Source organism: Equus quagga, chromosome 14 (assembly GCF_021613505.1).
Source record: "Equus quagga isolate Etosha38 chromosome 14, UCLA_HA_Equagga_1.0, whole genome shotgun sequence".
Classification (NCBI taxonomy): Eukaryota; Metazoa; Chordata; class Mammalia; order Perissodactyla; family Equidae; genus Equus; species Equus quagga.
The window spans coordinates 71,465,508-71,487,693 of NC_060280.1; the positions used below are offsets into that span (position 1 = coordinate 71,465,508).

Here is a 22,186-nt window from a genome sequence, read left to right on the forward strand (position 1 = left end):
GACACCGACAGGCCGCAGAAGCGGAGCATGCAATCTTAACCACTCCGCCACCAGGCAGGCCCCAAGCCATAACATTTTAATAGGTCCACATGCTTGTTTCTTTGGGCAGCCAGTGAAAATAATGTGCCCACAGTGCCCAAATTCTACTGTTTTTACTCTGACCCATTCTCTGCAGAGCAGTCAACAAGCTAAATTCTTAAAATATATATTGAACCAAGTTACAGTAGTTAAAGTATGCTAAGATAAACATCAGTAGCAGTCTTAAGGAAAACTAAAGAGAAGAGTTTTTAGAAAAAGATAAGATACGAATTCAGGGAATAGAAGAAATAATCATTGGGAGAATTATAAAGCTAATTATGGAAAAAAAGTTGCAAATGTGTTTTGTTTTGCTTTTTTTTAACGCCAGAGGGATTACTGCCTCTTTCTCTTAAGTGGTTACTTTCCTAAACCGTACCCCTTTTTGCAAACACAGATCTTCCAAGCGTGGGATCACTGGGCAATTTCAAATATCTGAACCCAATAGATGGCTTTCCACCAGAGGAAAAGCATACGCAAGAGTTATTGTTAATCAAAGAGTTTTAAAAAACTAAAAATAACTCAATGATGCTATATCATTGCATTTTAGTCTAAGAAATAATGAGACAGAGGCTGTGGGGAGAAAGAAGAAAGGAGGATCAGAGAGGAAAGTCTCCAGTCTAATTGCTCCCTCTGTTCTACAGACTTTCCAGTTGGTTCCCACTAGGGAAGAGAGTCCCAAAGGAACACCAAAGACGTTTATTCTCTCTTGAGGGAATGAATGCTCTTCCTTCACTCAGGGTCCAGAGGCACTGTCAGATCTAGACTGTCAGGCCTGAGAGACTGAGTCTGAGAAAGAGGAGTTCTCAGCTTTTCTGGCCTCAGAGCCTGGCCCGCATGTTCCACAGGATCTAAAAGGAAAGGAAACAATGTAGGGTGGATATGGGCCCCGGTCTCCAGCCCAAGTGAACTATTTCCCTTCAGTCTGGTCTGTAAGTGCCTTCTGTCTAAAGTGCTTTTTCTCTTCATCTTCTGATAGGTTATATGCACTAGAGGAAGGTGGGAAAATGTAGGAATTAGCTCTATTTAAGTTTGGGCTAATATTGACTTAGCCATGGTAGTTTCTCAAGATATTCCCTGATTGATGAAGCTTAACCTTAAAAACCTTAATGGAGGTTGTATATATTCAATCATAATGCAAACACAATTGCTATTGAAACACTAAATTTTATATTGAGAGATGGTTGTTTTTAATATTGGTAATTATCTACTGCTTTTTCCTACATTAAATATTATCTTTTCCATCCAGTTTTACTGTATTCCCACTAGACATTTCTCAGTTTATAGTTGTTTTGGCTGATGATGTAGAAAGCAGTTTCACAAATCATTCACACCAGTAGATGATCCCAGAACTACTGCAAATCAACCTAAGAGAAATACTGTCTGGAACAAAGGCTCATTAAAAATTAGAATAGTAGTATCTTGAATTAATTTTTAACACGGGTGGATAGGAGCAGGCATTACGCTAGGGAATTAACATACGTTAAAGCATTAGTCCTCACAAGAATCATAAAGTATTAACATACTATGTATAAAGATACAGAAGAGATTTAGAGATATTTTTCAAAGTTATCCAAAGTCACAGAGTAGGGAGTAGATTTGACATTTAAACTCAGATATGTCCAACTGTAAGGTTTATTCTCTGCCCTCTTTCTATTCTGCCCCTCTGTTATCTCTATTTTCCTTCTGAGGAAACAAATAAAAAATACTAAATGACTTACTCAACATCACACATTAATTACTGACAGAATTGGCCTGACTCCTATTTGGAAGTTCTTTATATGATATAGATATTTATATCAGTTTCCAATAGGTTCTAGGAAGGTATTAGATTTTTGGGAAAACTCATCTCAGTGAAGCCATTCCTTGATCTTCCAGGTCTAACTAGACATGAAGATGAGGAATCACACTCCTGTAACTGAGTTCCTCCTCATGGGAATCCCTCACACAGAAGGGCTGGAAAATGTGCTCTTTGTCTTCTTTCTGGCCTTCTACTTGCTCACTCTTCTGGGGAACCTGCTCATTCTTCTGGCCATCCTCACTTCCTCCAACTTCCACACCCCCATGTACTTCTTCTTGGGAAACTTGTCAGTATTTGACATATTTTTCCCTTCAGTGAGTTCCCCCAAAATGATGCTCTACCTGATGGGGCAAAGCCGGACCATCTCTTACCAGGGCTGTGCTTCCCAGGTCTTCTTTTACCACTTCCTGGGTTGCACGGAGTGTTTCCTGTACACTGTGTTGGCCTACGACCGTTTTGCAGCCATCTGTCACCCCTTGCGATACACAGTCATCATGAACCACAGAGTGTGCACCATCATGGCTCTAGGCACCTGGATGGGGAGCTGTCTGCATGCATCTGTCCTCACTTTCCTCATCTTTAAGTTACCCTACTGTGGCCCCAATGAGGTGGATAATTTCTTTTGTGATATCCCAGTGGTGCTATCCCTGGCCTGTGCAGATACCTCTCTAGCTCAGATGGTGAGTTTCACCAATGTAGGTGTTGTGTCACTCATCTGTTTTCTTCTTATCCTCACTTCTTATACTCGCATCGTTATCTCTATATTGAAAATCAGCTCCTCAGAAGGCAGGCACAGAGCCTTCTCAACCTGCAGTGCCCATCTGACTTCCATCCTGCTCTTCTATGGACCTGTGTTCCTCACGTATCTGCAACCTGCCTCCAGCTCTTGGCTGGATTCTGTGGTTCCGGTGTTGAATAATATTGTTACTCCTTCCCTAAATCCTTTGATATATACCTTGAGAAACAAGGATGTGAAGTTGGCTCTGAGAAAAGCACTGATGCAAGGAGTACATACTTGTGGGGCCTAAGCTTATATGTCATTATCTGTCCTTACAAATTTGTCTTGTATTTACCTGGGGCAACTAGTCTCTCATAGTTGTTGTGATTGCTAAGTGGGATTTGGGACAAGTAAGTGAGGTTGAGTAGATTCTTGTGTGCTTTATGCGTATATATTTACATGACTTTCCATTCAACAAAATCTTCTGCAGTGATTATTATTTTATGCAGGCACTATTCTATGCACTTTGTAAATACTGACATATGTAATTATCATAATTATCATATAGGGTAGATAATATTATTGTCTGAATTTACTAAGGAAGATATTAAGGCACTGAGAGGTTAAGACAGTTTCCCAGTGTTACAGAGTTAGAAAGTTGCTGAGCTGTGATGTGAACAGAAGGATCTTATCCTTTTGCTAATACAGACTCTGTATTGTAAAAATTATAGCATAAACGCTTTTCATAGGAACTTCTATTCAATTTACATGAAATAGTCTCCAATTTGCCAAAAAACTGTAGTCCATTAAATTTTCTCCATTGATTTCTATATTTTTGTAGTCTGTATTTTGATGAATGACATGTATTTGAGTCTGACATAAAGGAATTTGTTTACATTTTAGAAACCAGGTGATATCCATATACCTATTAACCTATATTAACATTGAACCTCTAATCCCAGGTGTGTATATTCATTCTTTATGACAATGGTTTGAATTTTGTATTACGAATGGCAAATTCCCTTTCACTAAGTCAAAGACCGAATTCCTATTCCAGAATTCCTAGATCTTGAAAAATAATAATGCTATTTTTCCTCATGTAAATAAATATATTTGAAGAAAACAAGGAAACTGAAAAACATAAATTGAATTAAAATTACTCATTAATCTTACCACCCAACGATAACTACTATTAACATTTTGGCATTTCTCCTATCTCTCTCATTAGTGACTAAATTGGAACTAAGGTTTTTGATGTTTCTGACTTCCTGTTTAGAATTATTTCACCTATATCATCTATATCATCTACTTATCAATGTATGTATAGAGATTTATGCAGTTGTAGTCATATTTTAATATATTATCTTGTCTTAGTATATCAAGCATTTTCAATTGCCACTTTTTCTATTTATTTACTTATTTTTTTCATTTTTTTGAGGAAGATTATCCCTGAGCTAGCATCTGCTGCCAGTCCTCCTCTTTTTGCTGAGGAAGAATGACCAGAGCTAACATCTGTGCCCATCTTCCTCTACTTTATGTGTGGGACACCTGCCACAGCGTGGCTTGAAAAGTGGTGCATAGGTCTGCACCTGGGATCCAAACCAGTGAACCTGGGCCGCCTAAGCAGTACGTGTGAACTTAACCACTGTGGCACCAGGCTGGCCCCTGCCACTTTTTTTAAACAGCTTTACTGAGACATAACTCATATACCAAATAATTCACCCATTTAAAGTGTACCATTCAATGGTTTTTATCCACAGATATGTGCAACTATCACCACAGCCAATTTTAGAAACTTTTCATCACCGCAAAAAGAAATACTGCACCTGTTAGATATCATCCCCCTATGCAGTTCCTCTCTTAAGTTCCCATGATATAGACATAGCGAGATAATCATATAAGAATTGGAGTCCAGAAATTGTGACTTCAGATTCTAGCCTCATCATTCTGAGTATCAGTTTTATCATCTGTAATGTGGGCATAATAATTCATAGCTTTTTGGTTGTTGTAAGAATTGAATGAGATAGTTTGTATAAAGCATCTTACACAATATCAGAACCATGGTAGACTTTCAACAAAAGACAACTTTTTGTCATTCCCATTCTTATAGTGCAACTCAATTAGCTACTGTTCTGGAAAGTTCTCCTTATTACAGCCTAACTGCATTGATTTCTCTTTGTGCTATCACTGTGTCTGGTATGTAATTAATGTTGGCCTTAAAATAGTGTTTTGAAATTTGCTAATGTAATTGTCTCCAGTCCACATTCACACAAACACTATACTGCAAACACCTGTGGACAGAAACTATATCTCAGGCTCCTACCACAGTACTTGCTGCAAAGAAGGAACAAAAAAATATTTTTCAACTAATTACATCTTTACATAATAGTCCGACCTTGTTTTGTTTTCTCACTTCACATTTTTTCAGGTCTAATATTCAGTATTAATGTTATCCTTAATAGATTGAGTTGCTTAATGAGCATAATTAAACAGCACACAAATTCACACATTTCTTTCAGTTAACAGACCAAGTCTTAGATCTTACGTGCAATAGTGTGAATAACCAAAACTCTGTCTGACCACATTCTCCCAACTCCAGGGTTGTGATTCTAGGGCTAGTCTCATCGGTTCCCACGTACACATTCAGCTCTGTGTCATAGTTACCATCCGAGGTTTCAGTGAGTGGCTTTTCCAAGTTCCTTGCCCTAACTCAAATATTCTGAGTGGTGGGGCTACGTGCTAAAAAAATAGCTAAATGCCGGAGAGTCTACTTTGATTTGGAAGTAGAGTGGAAGGGAATCATGCAATGTTCTGCAGGAAGAGGAAGGAAATGTGGGTCAGAGATCATGGCATAAGAAATGAGCTGTGGATCCCTATCATATAGGACAGAGAGATGAGTGGTTATCATGAAATAAGGGAAAAGATAAGGGGCAGAAGGAAAGGGGGTATGAACAACTCAATCCAGGTATCTAACTTTCTGACTTAATCTTTCCAGGGTAAACAAAATCAGATTTTGGGACCCTGTGTCTCCTTCTCTTTCTTGATCCACTAGCTTTGGTAGAAGGAGTATCTTGCTTAAAGATGAAGAAAAAAATGAAATGAAGGTAGGCAGAAAGAGTAGAAACTGGAGTTGATTTCATTTAGTCATAGAAAGAAGATTAAACCAGTTCCTGAGATCCTAAAACCTGCAGCATGTGTCAAAATTATTGAAAGAATCTGGTAAAAAAAAAAAAAAAAGCTAAAAAGACAAGAACTTGGGAACAGCAGGTCAAGGGCAAACTTAAACACAACTAACTTCTAGGATTTTTTTCTTTCAAGTCAGCTGCACCACAGTGCATTGAAAGTGGGTGCAGCCTTTCTAAAAGGTCAAGTTTTAAGAGCTAGGTAAAGATTAGAAAAAGTCAATTTAAACTTATTGTCTTTTCATATGGACAAAGAGATGGCTCTTGCACCTTCAAAATTCCCCAATACACTTTTTTTTTTTTTTTTTGGCTGAGGAAGATTCACCCTGAACTAATATCTGTGCCAGTATTCCTCTATTTTGTATGTGGGTAGCTGCCACAGCATGGCTGCCAACAAATGGGGTAGATCTGGGCCCAGGAGCTGAACTCAGGTGTCCAAAGCAGAGTGCACTGAACTTAACCACTAGGTCATGGGGCCAGCCCCCCCAAAACACTTTATATGTTTAGAAATTTCTTAAAGACTAGACAGAGATTTTGTTTCAAAATTAGATTGCAAGACACAAACTTCTGGGATTAATAACCAGCTATAATAAACACAATGATACTCTTGCTGCAGAAAATGTGATGTTTTTACTTTATCTTTAATCCAATAGTTAACAGCTGTGGGCCTTGTAACATCCTGATCCTCACTTTTAGAGTGGCATGACTGGAAGATGGCATTGGTCAGCCACCAATGGTGATTCACAATTTATCTCCATAAATTTTATATTTAGAGGATACCTTCCAAATTCTGAAATAATCTGGATGTCACTAGTTTATTTTAGTCTTCCCAGGCATTTTTTGGTGTCTGATTTTTTATAGACACTTTATGGGAATTTAGTAAAAGCTAATTCAGAGACTGTTATCCAGATATCATTTAAAATCACAAAACCATGCTGACAATTAATATTAATACAAAGAAGAATAGTATATTGGACATATGTTGTGAAATACTTATCACCATAGGTTCAGCTGATATCCATCTTCTCATATAGATACAATAAAAAGGAAAGAAAGAAGCAAGGAAAAAAAGAAAAAAATTCTCCTTGTGATGAGAACTCTTTGGATTTATTCTTTTAAAAATTTTCCTACGTATCACAAAACAGAGCTACCTGTAGTCATCATGTTGTAAGTTACATCCATAATATTTATTTATTTCATAACTGCAAGTTTTTACCTTTTTACCACTTTCCTCCAATTCCCCCTTCTCCCATCCTCTACATCTGATAACCAGAAATCTGATGTCATTTTTATTAGTTTGTTTTTTGTTTTCCTTTTTTTAGACTTTTTTTAGATCCTCGTTAGATTTCTGATTACTATAATAATATCCTTTTGCAGCAGTGTGTACGCCCACGCGTGTGTGTGCGTGTGTGTGTCTGCGCGTATTACTGTTTCTACGGAAGAATGTGTTAAGAGTAGAGAGCTTTCATAGCGGTTTCAGATGAGGAAGTAGGAAGGAGCAGAAATGTCTTTTCCCCATGTGGTAAAGCGCAAAAATCAGAAAAATACCAGGGTTCTAACAGTGGTTCCACTAGTTATAATCTATCTGGCCCTGAACAACACATTTTGCCTCTGTGACCTTAGTTTCCAACATTTGTCAAATGAAGAGGTTGTAGTACATTTTTAATGATCCTTTTATGTCTAAAGACTGTGTGCCAGCATCAGAACTCTTTTTTAGAAAAAGTTGGTCATGGTTTGGGGCAAAAGAAACGTCCAGAGGTCTCCTAATTTCTGATTTTGGAGGGGCGATGGCTTCCTCTTGCAGTAACAGTCTTGATTTTGAATTCTGTCTGTGAGATTGGCCTCTGAATCGAGGCAAAATGTCCCATATTGGCCGGCAGATGGCACTATTGGGCACTGACAAGCTAGATTCATGTCTGCACTGACTGGCAAAATAAAGATCCTGGAACTGATTTGATAGGATAAACAACGTTGAAATGATGATTAGAACTGTGTGAGGGAGATCTGCGAAGCTCATGGTTTTCTGATGACACAATCGTGTATGAATCTCTTTAAATTATTGTCATCTTTACATTTTGGTGCCACTGTATGCACTGTTCTGTGTGTGCTGTAGGAGTAATTTAGGCAAGAAGAGAGAAAATCTTGAGGTAAATATGTCTCCAAAGGTCACAGGATAGCGCAATGTGTTTGCAGAATACAAAAGAACTAATCTGATGCTAATGAGGTATCTATGTTAGCCTATTTCCTCATTATTCCTCCTCTTTGCTACTAGAGATGGGAATTAGACATTTTCTTTATCCTAGAAAGGGGCTTGATCTCCTCATCAAGAAGACCCAGGAATTAATCTTAGCCTAGAAATTGTGTGGTTAAACATGATACTGAGTTTTAATTTCAACAAAAGGAAACAATAGAGAGTACTTCTGACTCAATAAACCTGACTGAGAGTTTTTGTGATGTGGAAGGAAAGAGAGAAGCACCTGTTCTTTTGTCTTATTTAGTTCCCGAGGTGAAAACCAAATTACTTCTACCTTTCCCACTTCTTTTTCTTTTTCTGTTTTTCTGTTTCCAATAATCCATCATTTGGTTTTTTGTTTTTGTTTTTTGGTTTTGCTTTTCCTAAAACATGTCTGATAGGGGCCAGCCCAGTGGCTTAGTGGTTAAGTTCGCACGTTCTGCTTCTGTGGCCCAGGGTTTACCTGTTTGGATCCCGGGTGTGGACCTACACACTGCTTGGCAAGCCATGCCGTGGCAGGTGTCCCACATATAAAGTTGAGGAAGATGGGCATGCATGTTATCTCAGGGACAGTCTTCCTCAGCAAAAAGAGGAGGATTGGTGGCAGATGTTAGCTCAGGGCTAATCATCCTCAAAAGAACCCAAAAAACAAAAAAATTCTGATATACATGATTTTCTGTCTTCTCCAAACCCAAAATACTGAGTAGACTTGGAATTGATAGAAGTAAGAAACAACTTAACAACTTTTCCCCCATTTTATTCTTTGGTTGCAAGTAAAAATAGGCTGCTTTATTTCTCATAATTTGTTAAAATTTTTTCTGACCTTGTCATTTCCCATATTCAATGTTTTAAGGTTCGCTTTATGCTAACTTCTTAAATTCTAGAGGTTAGCCTTGAAAATTTTGCCTCTTCTATTAGCAATCACTAGCAAAAGGAATCTCAGAAAAAGTGAAAGCGGAAAATTCTTCCTAACGGGAAAGACCCCTATAACTGTAGCAATAGTACCATTCTGTATTGTCAAATCTCTTTTGATAAAACGGTAAATGAAAACATTCACAAAACTCTGAGTCTTGAGACAATGTATAGTGCTGTACTTTTGCTTTTGATTTTTATAAAATTGCCTTTGTAAATGTCACTTTAACAATGGAAACTCTTAGGACATTGACCTGGACTGGAGAAATTGCTCCATATCCTCTAAAATGTAACTGTTAATCCTAAAATGTATGGTTTTCAATTTGGTTGCTTAGTTGATAATTTGTTGCACTCGTTTTTGTATTTAAACATAAATTTGTATTTTTCTGAAATATAAATGCTCTAAATACTTATTATTAGGCAGAATTGCTTTCCTCTTTTCCCTGTATTCGTAAAGGGCTAATACAAGCCTATTAGCCGCATGTGTTTCTCATTTAAAGGAAGGGTTTGAAAGTCTTTGTCTCCTTTCAGTTATCACAAGTCCTAATAGGTGGCTATCGGGCCCTACATCCTTCTCCTTTTGCTCTTGTAAGAATATGCGTAACTGTGTAGGCAAAGAAGCAGGGGTGAAACTCTGCCTTCCTCCCTGCATCTTCCTCTTAAATAAGATGATATCCCTATGGGAAAGGATATCTATAATTTTTTTTCAGCCTGTCCTTCCAAATATCTCTATTTTAATGGCTTGGTATTAAATTTGAATTACTTTCTTTGCATTTTAGAAAGCTCACTCCCAAATTTTATAACCCAAAGAATTTTTTTTAAAGATTTTATTTTTCCTTTTATTTTTCCCCAAAGCACCTCGGTACATAGTTGCATATTTTTTTAGTTGCGGTTCCTTCCAGTTGTGGCATGTGGGACACCACCTCAGCATGGCTTGATGAGCAGTGCCATGTCCATGCCAGGATCCAAACCTGTGAAACCCTAGGCAGCTGAAGCAGAGCGCGTGAACCTAACTACTTGGCCATGGGGCCGGCCCCAGAAATTTTTTTAAAAGTAATAACGTTAGAGGTTTTCTTTTCAAGATAATGCAAAAGTACTCTGGGAAAAGATGTGGGAGTACTGCTATGTTACATAGCCTTTCTACGTCAGGGAATAACTTGAGATTATGTATGTATGTATGGATACCCATATGAAATTAGTGTCTGAATTAACAGGATAGATAAACATGATAGTTCATGATAGTGAACAGTGAAGAAAAATTTTTTCTATTAGTGGGTTAAGTGCCTTCTGAGTCTGTAAAATGGGTTTTTTGGTAGCCATTTCAATTAAGATGGCTATCTGTATTTATTGATGTGAAAAAAATATATAGGGAATCGGAAAATTATAGTATAGAATAATAATTATACTGTTGTTTCACTTGTGTAACATTGTGTATGTATGGGCATATATATGTGTGTTTGGTGGAAAGATGTCCATTAAATTGTTGTAAGTGGTTATTTCTGGGTAGTGGGATTTTTAGTTGGATTAAGAAATGTTCTTTTCTTTGTATTTTCTTTATTTCTTGCATCATTAGAACCTCACTGTAAAAACATTACGTAGTTTGGAAACGGTAATCCTCTTGAATGAATCTTCTAGGAAGAGTTCTCACCTAACGTGACTGGACTCTCCCAGCCTCCTGGACGAAGCTGGATTAACTGGAAGGAAGCTGAGTGAGCTCTCAACATGCTCCCAGAAGTAAAAATGACAAAATAAAAAGTAAGGTTCCAAGGGATGACATAAGATAGGAATCAGAGGATGGGGGAATAATAGCAAACCTAGCTCTAGAATTTCAGAAAACCAGGAAATAGCTTCTAAGAAAAAGTGCTAAAAAGTATCAATGTTTCTGTTTCCTGAGTTTTATTTTTTTGTGCTACTTGCTGGGTGATTTCCAGAGTTAAATCTTTTGGTTCAGTAATTTATTCTCTTTAGTCTGCTACTCAGTCATATACCATATATGGAATTTTTGAATTCAATAATATTATTTTTATAAGATTTTTATTGGTTTCTTTTCAAAATTTTTCTTGCCCTTGTTTCAGAACTTTTTGTTCTTATTTCGTAATAATATCTCTTTAATTGCCTCTTTTATACTTATATTGTAAATTCTTTTGTATGTCCTAGTAGTTTTATTTCTTAACCTGTAAGTTCTCCTGATTTTTGAGTCTCTTTAATGTCTTTTCAGAATGTTGGTTTCCTTGAATATTTGATGATAACTTCTGTGAAACGGTTCTCAGTTATGAGTCCCTCCAGGATGGTGATAATTTTGAAGCATTAATCCTGCCTTTTGTGAGGTGTGGCTCTGGCCTGGAGCCTGGTTGGATTGTATAGCTCTGGCCCCAGCCTAGTTTGGACAGGGCAGCTTAGGTTCCCAGCATCAAAGGGGTGCTATTGGTGTGCTGACTATTTTCTGTTTCTCGTTTATAGAGCAATCTTTTTCCTTGTTTTCAACTGTAGTTATATATTTATTGAAATTTTCTATAATTTCCATTTTTTCAGAGAAAGAGATTAAAGTTTCAGTATGTGTTTATTCTTTCTCCTAGACTCAGAAGCCTGAGATTTTATTTTTTTCTACATTATGTCTTCATAAGGCTTTGATACTTTTGCTTTTCCGATACCCTGTAATGACAAGTGGTAAAACCTTTGGAATTAAAAGGGAGTAGTGAATATGACCCACTGGGGTGTAAATACAAGAAGGAATTTATGTCTTTTCACATCCTCTGCCTAAAGAGGATAAAACCTAGATGGGAAAAAGTGAAAAAAAGAGTTAGGCATAAAAGTATACAGTAGGCTGATTCCATAGGGATTTTAAATAATGAAAAAAGAATGTATAGCAAGCAATGTCAGGATCAAGGAATCGACACAAGATAGTACTAATGAACTGGAGGCCTGTGTGGATCACTGAGAGCAGACCACTGGAAAATATCATGATTATATGCTCTATCACACAACTGTGAGATAATCTGTTGTGAGTCTTAAAGAGATAACAAGACACTGACCCACATTTCAGTTCATCATTCACTATTTGACAAGATATCTCACTTTCCATCGTATTATCATTTATCTCTGAGGACTTTAGTGGCCTTAAATTCACTTATGACTAGGTAAATTTTCACTTGTGATCATCCCTCTGGTGTATTTATTCCTATACAGATTTTGCTACAATAATTAAGTGTTCTTTGGTGATTTGCCACTGTTGATCCAATAACTGTCATTAGCCGTGTCTGATTTTTCACTCTTCCTGCAGTGGAGGCAATCTAGTCTCCACTGAAAAACTCTACTGAGAATCTTTTGACTGAGTGATAAGAAGAGAAAAAAGGAAAAATTAAGGGCATATAAGGTCTTATTTGGAAGTTCTTTCCCTGTGTTGTAGTTCAGGGTGCCTTAGGCATCAGCCTTCCTTCTCTTGTTGAGTCATCTTCCTCAGTATATACTGGAAGGAGGAGGCTTCATCTAATATTTCTTCTCAGTTATCTCCCTGGAGGCTGAGTGTCCTTTCTGCTGCTGCTGAGCTCTGCTAAGGCTTCTGATCATTCCAACACCTCTAACACCTGGACAGTCCCCGAGAGAAACTGTTTCTCTTTCAACATGGGTATCCATGGAGGAGAAGATGTGCATGAGCTGCCACCAGCAGAGCTCTAAGGACTTCACAGTTTGTAAAACTCACAGGACACCATTAATTCAACTCCAAGCTTATCTAGTTTAAACATTGATGCAGGAGAGAAAGCACAGCATGCACGGCATACGCATTCCTAGTGAGAATTTGTAAAATAGTCCATGCACAGCTTCCAGGCCTCACCACTGCATTGGCCACACTTGTTTGTAACAGTTGAGGCAAGATGTGTGAGGATTCCTTCTCACAGGGAAGCTGGCATCCTTTGTTAATCATGAGGCTCTTTCATCAGTGTGTGGCTTGCTCTCAGTTTTCCCGCAGCTCCATCACATTGGCTATATTATACAATAGAGAATCTCAATAACTACATTCTCGATAACTAGATTCTGGTTGCTCTGAGAAGCATTCAACACAACTAGAAAACCTTAGAAACATGCCTCATTTAAGATTAGTTTGGTATATTCTTTATGTAAATATCCATTTTCATCTCTAGGCCTGGAGGGCAGTTTGACAGTCCAGATCTTAAGCCTCCTCCTTCCAATGGGACAAGCCGTACTTCTTCTCCCTATTTATTTTCCTTCATTCTTTACAATATCCCCCACAAAGTTGTGAAGCTATATCAGACATTTTAATGGGTGGGCTAAAGGGATTTATAACATATAAAATATACACTTCAATATTAGCTTTTTCATAGTACAAGGGAAATTCATCCAAGAAGTTAAACCCTTTGCAGAGATCACCTCCTTTTGATTGTTCCCAGTTTTTAATCTTGCTTCATTCCCTTCAGGTCAATATCTTTCTGAAAATTCTTCTTCTAACTCTGTTGTATAACCAGTAATCAAATTTCTAAAAGCCTAATTGCTACCCACAGGAATGAATCTTGCCCCAACATTCATCACCCTACCTCCAGCAGTACTGTCTCCCACCAGTTTGTTTCAAACATTCCTCTTTGCTTGTCTTAATGCCTATAAGCTAAGTGTTGAATCAGAACCTTACAAATCTTCCACTTAAAAACCTTAATTTTCAGACTCTGTGTAGCCTATTTTAATGGGAAGAAAGAAAGAGGTATTTTATTTTATTATTGTTTTGTTGTTGTGAGGAAGATTGGCCCTGAGCTAACATCTGTTGCCAATTGTCCTCTTTTTGCTTGAGGAAGATTGTCACTAAGCTAACATCTGTGCCAATCTTCCTCTATTTTATGTGCGATGTTGCCACAGCATCGCTTAATGAGTGGTACTAGGTCCATGCCTGGGATCTAAAGCTGCAAACCCCAGGCTGCCAAAGCAGAGTGCACGAACTTAACAACAATGCCACTGGGCCGGCCCCAAAAGATATAGTTTAAACTGTGATAATTTGCAAGATTGTCTGTTTCACAAAAGAAATAGTATTTTGCATCATTAGGCATAACACTAGCAATTTTTTCCTGCATCCTCTCTTTCAATTCTGCATCATTATTATTCATAAAAATAAGCAACAAGCTTACCAGTGAGTCACAATTTTCAATTGTCTCATAGTGGCTGCTTTGAAACTACATGATTAACTCCTCAGGCATCAGTAGCTAAATTATTTTAGTAATACAGTCAGTGTGCATAAAAAAAAACATTTTCTTTAAGCAACATTCCTTCTATTTGCTCTTTTTTAATAGGAAACAGCTGGATGGAAAATAATATAATTTTCACCTACATGAGCATAAAGAGATACTAATCTTTTATGCCAGCTGAGATGTTTTTCTCTGTATAGGGTTAGCTGTATATAAAAAAGAATCTGCTTATCCATTTTTGCTTCATGTATAGGATTTGGACAATATTTAATTTTTAATAATGTCTCTTCTGAAAAATATTTGGAAACCAATGTTCTAAGATAAAGGTAATATTCATTTTAGTGAATGTTTTGTGGTAATGTTGTCTCCCTTCCCATGCTTTCTCCATAGAAATGAGAAAAGAATAAAAACTTGTTTAGTTTGGGGGGAAATCAAATGATAAATAACAATTGAGTATCTACTATTCACATTATAAACTATTTTTACCTTTAAAGCCTGAGTACTAGCAAATATCTACACTAAGACAAGATTTAGGAATGAAATTAAAGACATAGTACTAGTTACAGCACAGTTCCTTGAAAGCTGCTAAGAAAAGACTAAAGATTTCTCTAGAAGTTCTGAGTCTTCTCATTTATTTTCATGAATAAAGTTTCTCCTTTAAATATTGTATTTGGAACTCATTTCACACTTTTGTTTATCAGGCTGGAGATCAGGGAATTCAACAACAGGGTCACCCAAATTCAGCAACTAAATCACAGAATAAAGGAGGGCTCTGGTTCTGGGCTTCTGTCCTTGGTCACAAAGAATTGCAGTCTTGTGGGCAATGCAGGTTGAGAAAGCTCCATGCATGCCCTCTACTGAGAGAACTTTTGGAATGGCAATTCTATTGCAAACAGAAGAATAATGGAAAAAGAAGAGAGAAAAAAAGACCAATATTAGGAAAACCTACACTCTGGGCTTGGTATGTGTTTGCATAGGCCACAGGTTAACTTCAGGAACGTTCCAGAAATGATAGCCCACTTCTTTGGTGCTGGATTAGGGTAAGTGTGGGTGAAGAGTCAGAAGATTGACATGTATCCAGTCTTCTATCCTGTAATAACCAGAGTTTACAGCTCTTGCCTCATGGTGATCATATATTGCAGTGGATAAGCAATGGCAGCAAGCTGGTGGCACTATGTCAATGTGTACAGGAAAATCTCAGTACATGAGAAAAGAAGACATGGGCAGCAGAACCTTGCAAATAGATGGCCTGTCTCTGCCTGAAACTCATCATTGAAGACAAACTCATGTCAAACAGAGATATTCTAGAGAAAAATCAACAGATAGGTATCAATGAAAGAAAATTTTGCTTATTATAAAGATCCTTCTAAATGAATAGCTTTTAGATACAAGAGGTAGAAAGATTATTCAAAGTGTTTTTAAGTTATGTTTTCTATTGGCATTCTGTTCTTCTTTACGGTGTCTATCTCTAAATTGAGGTTTCTAATTTCAGGTAATCCTCATTGGTACTTTTCCCAAGGGGAAACTCTTTGAATAGAGACTTAGATTCACTTTTTTTCCATATATTTTAATTTTATAAATCTTCATAAAACCAGCAAATAGTCTTATTCGCAATTCTCCCTCCATTTACTATCCTGGACCAGCACAGTCCATCCCCATTAACTTCTGCCTCCACTCTCAGCATTGCTCTAATCTCTGTGCTTATCTGATTTCATTAAAACTATAGACCTTTCTCTGAGAATAGTAAGAAGATACTCACATAAAGACAAGACACCCATTTTTTTTTAAAAGATTTTATTTTTTTCCTTTTTCTCCCCAAAGCCCCCCAGTACATAGTTGTATATTCTTCGTTGTGAGTCCTTCTAGTTGTGGCATGTGGGACGCTGCCTCAGCGTGGTTTGATGAGCAGTGCCATGTCCGCGCCCAGGATTCGAACCAACAAAACACTGGGTCGCCTGCAATGGAATGCGCGAACTTAACCACTCAGCCACGGGGCCAGCCCCCAAGACACCCATTTTATCCAACCTCTAGATTCATCTCATTACATGGGAGCATCAAAGATGATGGAGGAGACAAAAACACTATCTCAAATAAAATGTGATGGCAAAAAAGTGTCATTATTAGGATCCACAAAGCATAAAAGCCTCTCACAAAATATCTCATTCAGATTTTGATAGACATCCCAGTTTCTACTTACTTTTGCTTAGAAAGAAACCTCTCTCTCCAAGTATAAGAGAATTAAAATAAACTTGGTGTTTATCTTCCTTTGAAGATTTTTTCTCTATATAGCCATAGTTCTTGTTATGGGGAGATTGATTAAGTAGTTCTTATTGTAGACTTTGATAACAACAAAATATTTAATTCTGAGATAAAAATTGATATGATTTCCTTGTAAAATAAATTTTGATTGGAGACCATGACTGTTGTAGTCAGAACAATTTAGTTGGTGTGTGTCATAATATGAGATTTATGATTATTTTACTTGATTATTTCTTGTTTCTCTGAGGCTAATTTTAAGTTAATTCATATTTCTGAAAGCACACAAATTAATTCCTTGAATACCATAGTTAATCAATAAATGTTTGTTAATTGACACTGTTTATGTGTATTTATTAATGATATATTTCATTATTCACTGAACTTTTATTGAATATCCCTTATGTGAAGGCATTGCACTAGGTGCTTAAGACTTACAATTGCATCAAGGAACCTTTACAATCTAGGTGAGAACGAGAAAAAATAATTACAAATTACTATTTTAGCTCTATGAGCCAGGATTATGATGGGTGCTTAATGAATATTATCTACCTGCCAATATCTACATGAAGGAAGTGTTATTATTTAGGACTGAACGGGAAGAAACTAAGGCCCAGGAAGTTTAAGAGGCCCAATATCACACAACAAGTAAGTAGTGTTTCTTGGAATTTTACTCACATCTGTATTTCTCACTGTCTCTAAAGCATGCTGCTGAAGGAAGTCCATCAGTAAAAGTGCACACAACTAGAGAAACACAGAGGAGAAGTCAGCTTCTCCAGGTTGACATTGTGGAAAAGATACTATTTGAGAGGAGTCTAGACTGAAGCGTTTAGTAGTAGTTTATCAAACATTCCTGGACTCACAGCACAGTGTATTTGAGAACACCACAGCTCAGCTTCAAACATGAGCATGTGACTAGAAAGGTCTGCAGGAGTCAGGCTCTGAAGGGCCTCATGTGATATGCTATACAGTTTGTACTTCATACCACAGACTGTGGAGATCAGACAGTGTTCTAAACAGCAATATAAATCAGTGTGGACAGGAGCCTGGACTCAGGCTCGAGTAGTGCTTGACATTCCCTTTAGGAGGCCATCATAATGTGATCAATATGTGGAAAGAGGTGGTGGCCATTAGGAAGGAGATTGGGTGATAAATAAATGAAAAATAATTAAGAAATAGAGTAGTAGAACTTAACAGGCTGTCTGTTGAGTGAGAGGGTGAAAACGTAAAGTTGTGCTCTTTGTTTCTGAATTGGGCATTTGAGTATGTTGTAATGTCATTGATCAAAAGATGGAAGGGAGGAGGGGAGTTGCTAATTTCTCTTGTGTAGTATCTTACTTGATTTTTTTTTCTGAGGAAGACTGGCCCTGAGCTAACATCCATGCCCATCTTCCTCTACTTTTTATACGTAGGACACCTGCCACAGCATGGCTTGACAAGCGATGCATAGGTCCGCACCTGGGATCCAGGCTGGCGAACCCCTGCCCACCAAAGTGGAACGTGTGAAATTAACCACTACTCCACCGGGCTGGCCCCTGTAGTATCTTACTTGAAAAGGCTCTGATCACTGATAGAGAATTACTCTTTTTCTCGTGTGTTCAGTATAAAGCTTAGCTTGTCATGGGCTTGGATAGTATTTATGATGCTTCTTCATACATAATAGGCTGAGGTTAGGAAGAATTTTGAACTAAGTTATTGAACTGTGTGTTATAAACCCATCCATTCTTCTCTAAGACACTAGGGCTGTGTGAAGTATTATAGCAACCTGAGGATAGACTAATGTAGTAACGTATATTGAGGGATTCTAATCAATTACCTTTCTGCTCTCTCACTCATTTTTGAGTACTAAAAACTGATGAAAAACATAAAGATCCAATTGAGGATCAAAATAAAATGTTAGTTTTATTACTAATGAAGGTGGATTAAGAATGCAAGAGAATGCCCTATCTTTCTCCCTCTAAAACCTTGGAACCAGCAGCATCTTGATCTGCCCTCCCCCTTCTGCTCTGGGGAAGCAGGACCCTGACTTCAGCCAGCTGGTTGCCAGGCAACCCAGGCAGAGCTTCCTGGACCATCCAGCAGACTATCCCGCTGCTCTCTCTTCAGAACAGAACATAAATTAATTTAATATCAAGGACACACTCTACTCTCAGCCAACAATGCATTCTCTATTTCTCATCGCAAATTACTCCCAGCCATGTTTTTCAATATACTTCTACAGAAGAAGCTGTAAAATGAGCGCTCATAACAGTGTTAAAATATGCCAGATAATGTAGCATCAACAAAATTAAATGCCTGTGAATATCAATTCTGAATATGAATTTCAGAAAGAAATTAAAATATAAATATGAAATGCCTTTTTGTTGAACATTAAAGTCTAAATATTTAAGAGTCCCAAATTCTTCCCTTCACAATTTCGTATTCATCATATTCTAAGACTGAGGTGCCTTATTTGGGGTCACGGTTCCTTCTTCTGTGGCTATTTCTGGTCTCTCTCTTGATGGAATTGCATGAGGCTCCTTTAGTACTTCTGAATTTGAATTGCTCTAACACAAAGTCTCTTAATTAATTTCCACTTTCTGAAGTGGAAATAGATGATGATTTTCACAAAACCAGCTCAATAGCTAAAATAGTCAAAATAAAAACAAATCTTAGCCGTATAACAACATCCCAAGCAAAATAATATTCTTAGGACCCAGTACATGTTATAATTTCAGCCCAACTGCTATTTCAATCAAAAACTATGAGAGAGACCTAGTGGTTCTGGAGGGTAGGGACATAGGCAGAGAAATGTGAGAGAAAGGAGAAAATCTTGATGTCACCTCAATCAGGATGCCAGTCAGTCTGTGCATGTTGCTTGGAGTCCATAAACTGTGAATTTGGATTTAAAATTAAATTGTGAGAAACATGCTATTTAGAAGGTTATTATAATATTAGGCTGTCATATCCTGGGAAAGGGTTCACATGTAAATACTTCTTCCCCTCCTCGGTAAAGGAATTTCAAATATTCTTGATTTTAGCAATATTCAGAAATTTACAGGGTGACGTGATAGTCTCCTGGTTTTACTTAAGGCTCCCTTCATGTGATGTAAGTTTCTTAAATTTAGGGTCCATCTTCATTTTATTCACTTCTTGACCATTTACAGATCCTAACTATTGTACATAATAAGTAATCAATAAATACGTGTTGACTAATAATTCATAATCCAATATATGCTTAACCTATCAATTTTTGTTTCTTTTGAGTCTTGTTTTCTGTCACAGCAATTATGAGTGCAGTACAGTTATGCATTGCTTAGTAATGGAGTTATGTTTTGAGAAATGTGTCATCAGGTTATTTCCTTATTGTGCAAACACCGTAGAGTGCACTTACACAAACCTATATGGTATAGCCTACTATACACCTAGGCTATATCGTATTAATCATGGGACTACTGTCATATATGTGATCTGTCATTGACCTAAACATCATTATGAGGTGCATGACCTTATACTCAGTATAGTCATTCTAACTCACCTTATAATCAGGGTGCTCCACATATATAACTCTGTAAGCAATGTTTATAGCCTTTCTTTCTCCTCAGCCAAATCTCCTTCACTGTACACAGGTGATTTGCTCTATGTTTGATTATACAACACTGGATCCCACACTACTCAGTGTCCATCTCCTACCAATGTTCCAAAACTATTAAGAGTTTGCCATTTCACTGTTTTTTGCCTACTTAAGTGAGTTTTAGACAAAGTCATTTCATACCATATGGTCACACAGGTAAGGGAAACTATGAAGATTTGATATTAACATATTAATGGGCAAAGCCACCATGTTTTCTAAGTCTTCTGGGCCCAGGCCATTTGACTTCAGGGCTTCTGACTAGTACAGAGTACAGGACAATTTCATTTTGTATAAAATGTGAAATTCCAAAATAGTGTCTGGTGATGTAAGAGTATAGATTGAGAGTAAATGCTAAGCTACATGGACAATGGAATTTTTGATGTGATCTCCTGAGAATTCTTGGAAATGGATTCCTTTTCTAATTCTGCAGCATCTAGTTCAAGAATGTACTCACAGAAGACTTCACAGACCACAGTCTCTGAAAGCAATGGTTGAGGACTTTGTGATGGTCTGAGTTTACTGTGTCTGTCCTCTATCTTATAATCATATTGTGTATTCCTATAACACTGAGATTAATGAGGTCTATCTGTCCCAGGTTGAGGCAATCGGCAGCACGTATATACAGGAATGGTCTGGCTTTATGTTCTACTATCCTTTAGTCTGTATCTGAAGGTAATCACAATGTTTCCAGAGGTAACCTTACTCATTCCAATATTATCATTAACAGCCTTGTGTTCAATGGTGAAATTTAGGTCCAAGAATATTGTATCTTCTGTCTTGAGAAACGTTGCTAATACCTCTGTAATATATCTTGATTGTGACACTTGTCTTCTATATCCTTAAAATAAATAAATCCTGTTATTTGATTGACTGGTGGGCTTGCCTAGTGTTTCATGTCTATATTTGCAACCAGCAGTCACTAAGCAAGTGAATGAGAAATTGTTTTTATTTGCTGGATAATTTACCAAGGATTTCATCCCAAGAAAAAAAAATTCAGTGTCATTATCATGCACCATTTGCATTCTTTCCTCTCTCCATAATCCCACTTCCCCAATCTGATAAAATGATCCACAGTTATATGGAATCACAGAATTAGAATGTCAAAGTTGGAAGAGAACTTAGATGTCATCTAGTCCAGTGAAAGAATCTTCTTTTGATATCTTTTACATCTCCTCTCCTAAGGAGGGATGTTCCTCCCCAGTGAGATAAGATCCTAGTATCATCAACTCACCCCATGATTCGAGCTGAGCCTCTATCACATTCTCAACAAGACAGATGTCATATGCTTAATTCAGTTTCTTAGAATGTCATTTTATTATAAATCAATAGAGGATAAAAGAAAACTCTTCTTTACATTAGAAAATCAATTAATAAGAATAGTAGGAATGATTAAATTGGAAAATCATTATTTGCCAACTATCATAATAATGATTGATTCAGGCAAGAATCATCTATGGATGCTAAAACTAGTATGTAAAATTTCGAGGAGTAACAGGATATTTGCATAGTTGCAAAGTACTTCTCCCTCTTCAAAAAAGACCACTATTAATTACAAAATTAAAATAACAACTTTGCACTTGGTAATCTGGAAGACATCACCTTAAAAAATGATCAAAATTAACCTCACTAGTAAAGGGACAAATCCACAGCAATTGCCTTCTGATTTAATATATTGGGAATAACACAACCTCATTTCTGAGTTTTTCCTGCCCAAAATGTATAATATGAATCTAATGAGGAGGAAACATCAGACAAACTAAAACTGGTGATGTTCTACAAAATCCCAGGCTTAAACTCTTCAAAAACATTAATGTCCTGGAATACAAAGCATGCCTCAAGAACTATTCTAGATGGAAAGAAACCAAAGAGAAATAACTACACAATACATGATCTCGTGTTTTGCTTGTTTGTTTGCTATAATGAACATTATTGGAATAATTGGTAAAATCTAAACAATGTCTGTAGATTAGGTAAGATTATTGTCAATGTTAATTTCCTGGTTTTGATAACTATATTACAGTTATATAAAGGGGTGTTCTTGTTTTTAGAAAAACACAATGTAGGTAAGTTTTATAGAAAAAAGGAACACTATGTCTGCAACTCATCATGTCTTTAACTTACTCTGGTTCAGAACAAAAAATGAGTACACAAAACGTGTATGTGTGTGTATGCACGTGTGTGTAGAGGAAGAGAGTGAGAGGAAATAAAAC

General features: G+C 37.0%; 1 protein-coding gene across 1 annotated transcript; it reads left to right on the forward strand.

The window, feature by feature from the left end:
- The first annotated feature begins 1,965 nt into the window (after positions 1–1,965).
- LOC124225785 (putative olfactory receptor 10D4) lies at positions 1,966–2,904 on the forward strand. The gene has a single exon (XM_046638439.1). The coding sequence runs from the start codon at positions 1,966–1,968 to the stop codon at positions 2,902–2,904; it is 939 nt and encodes a 312-aa protein (XP_046494395.1).
- Positions 2,905–22,186: the final 19,282 nt, after the last annotated feature.

Excerpts from the sequence above, each read along its gene's own strand:
- LOC124225785 (XM_046638439.1), top strand. The coding sequence starts at position 1,966 with ATGAAGATGAGGAATCACACTCCTGTAACTGAGTTCCTCCTCATGGGA.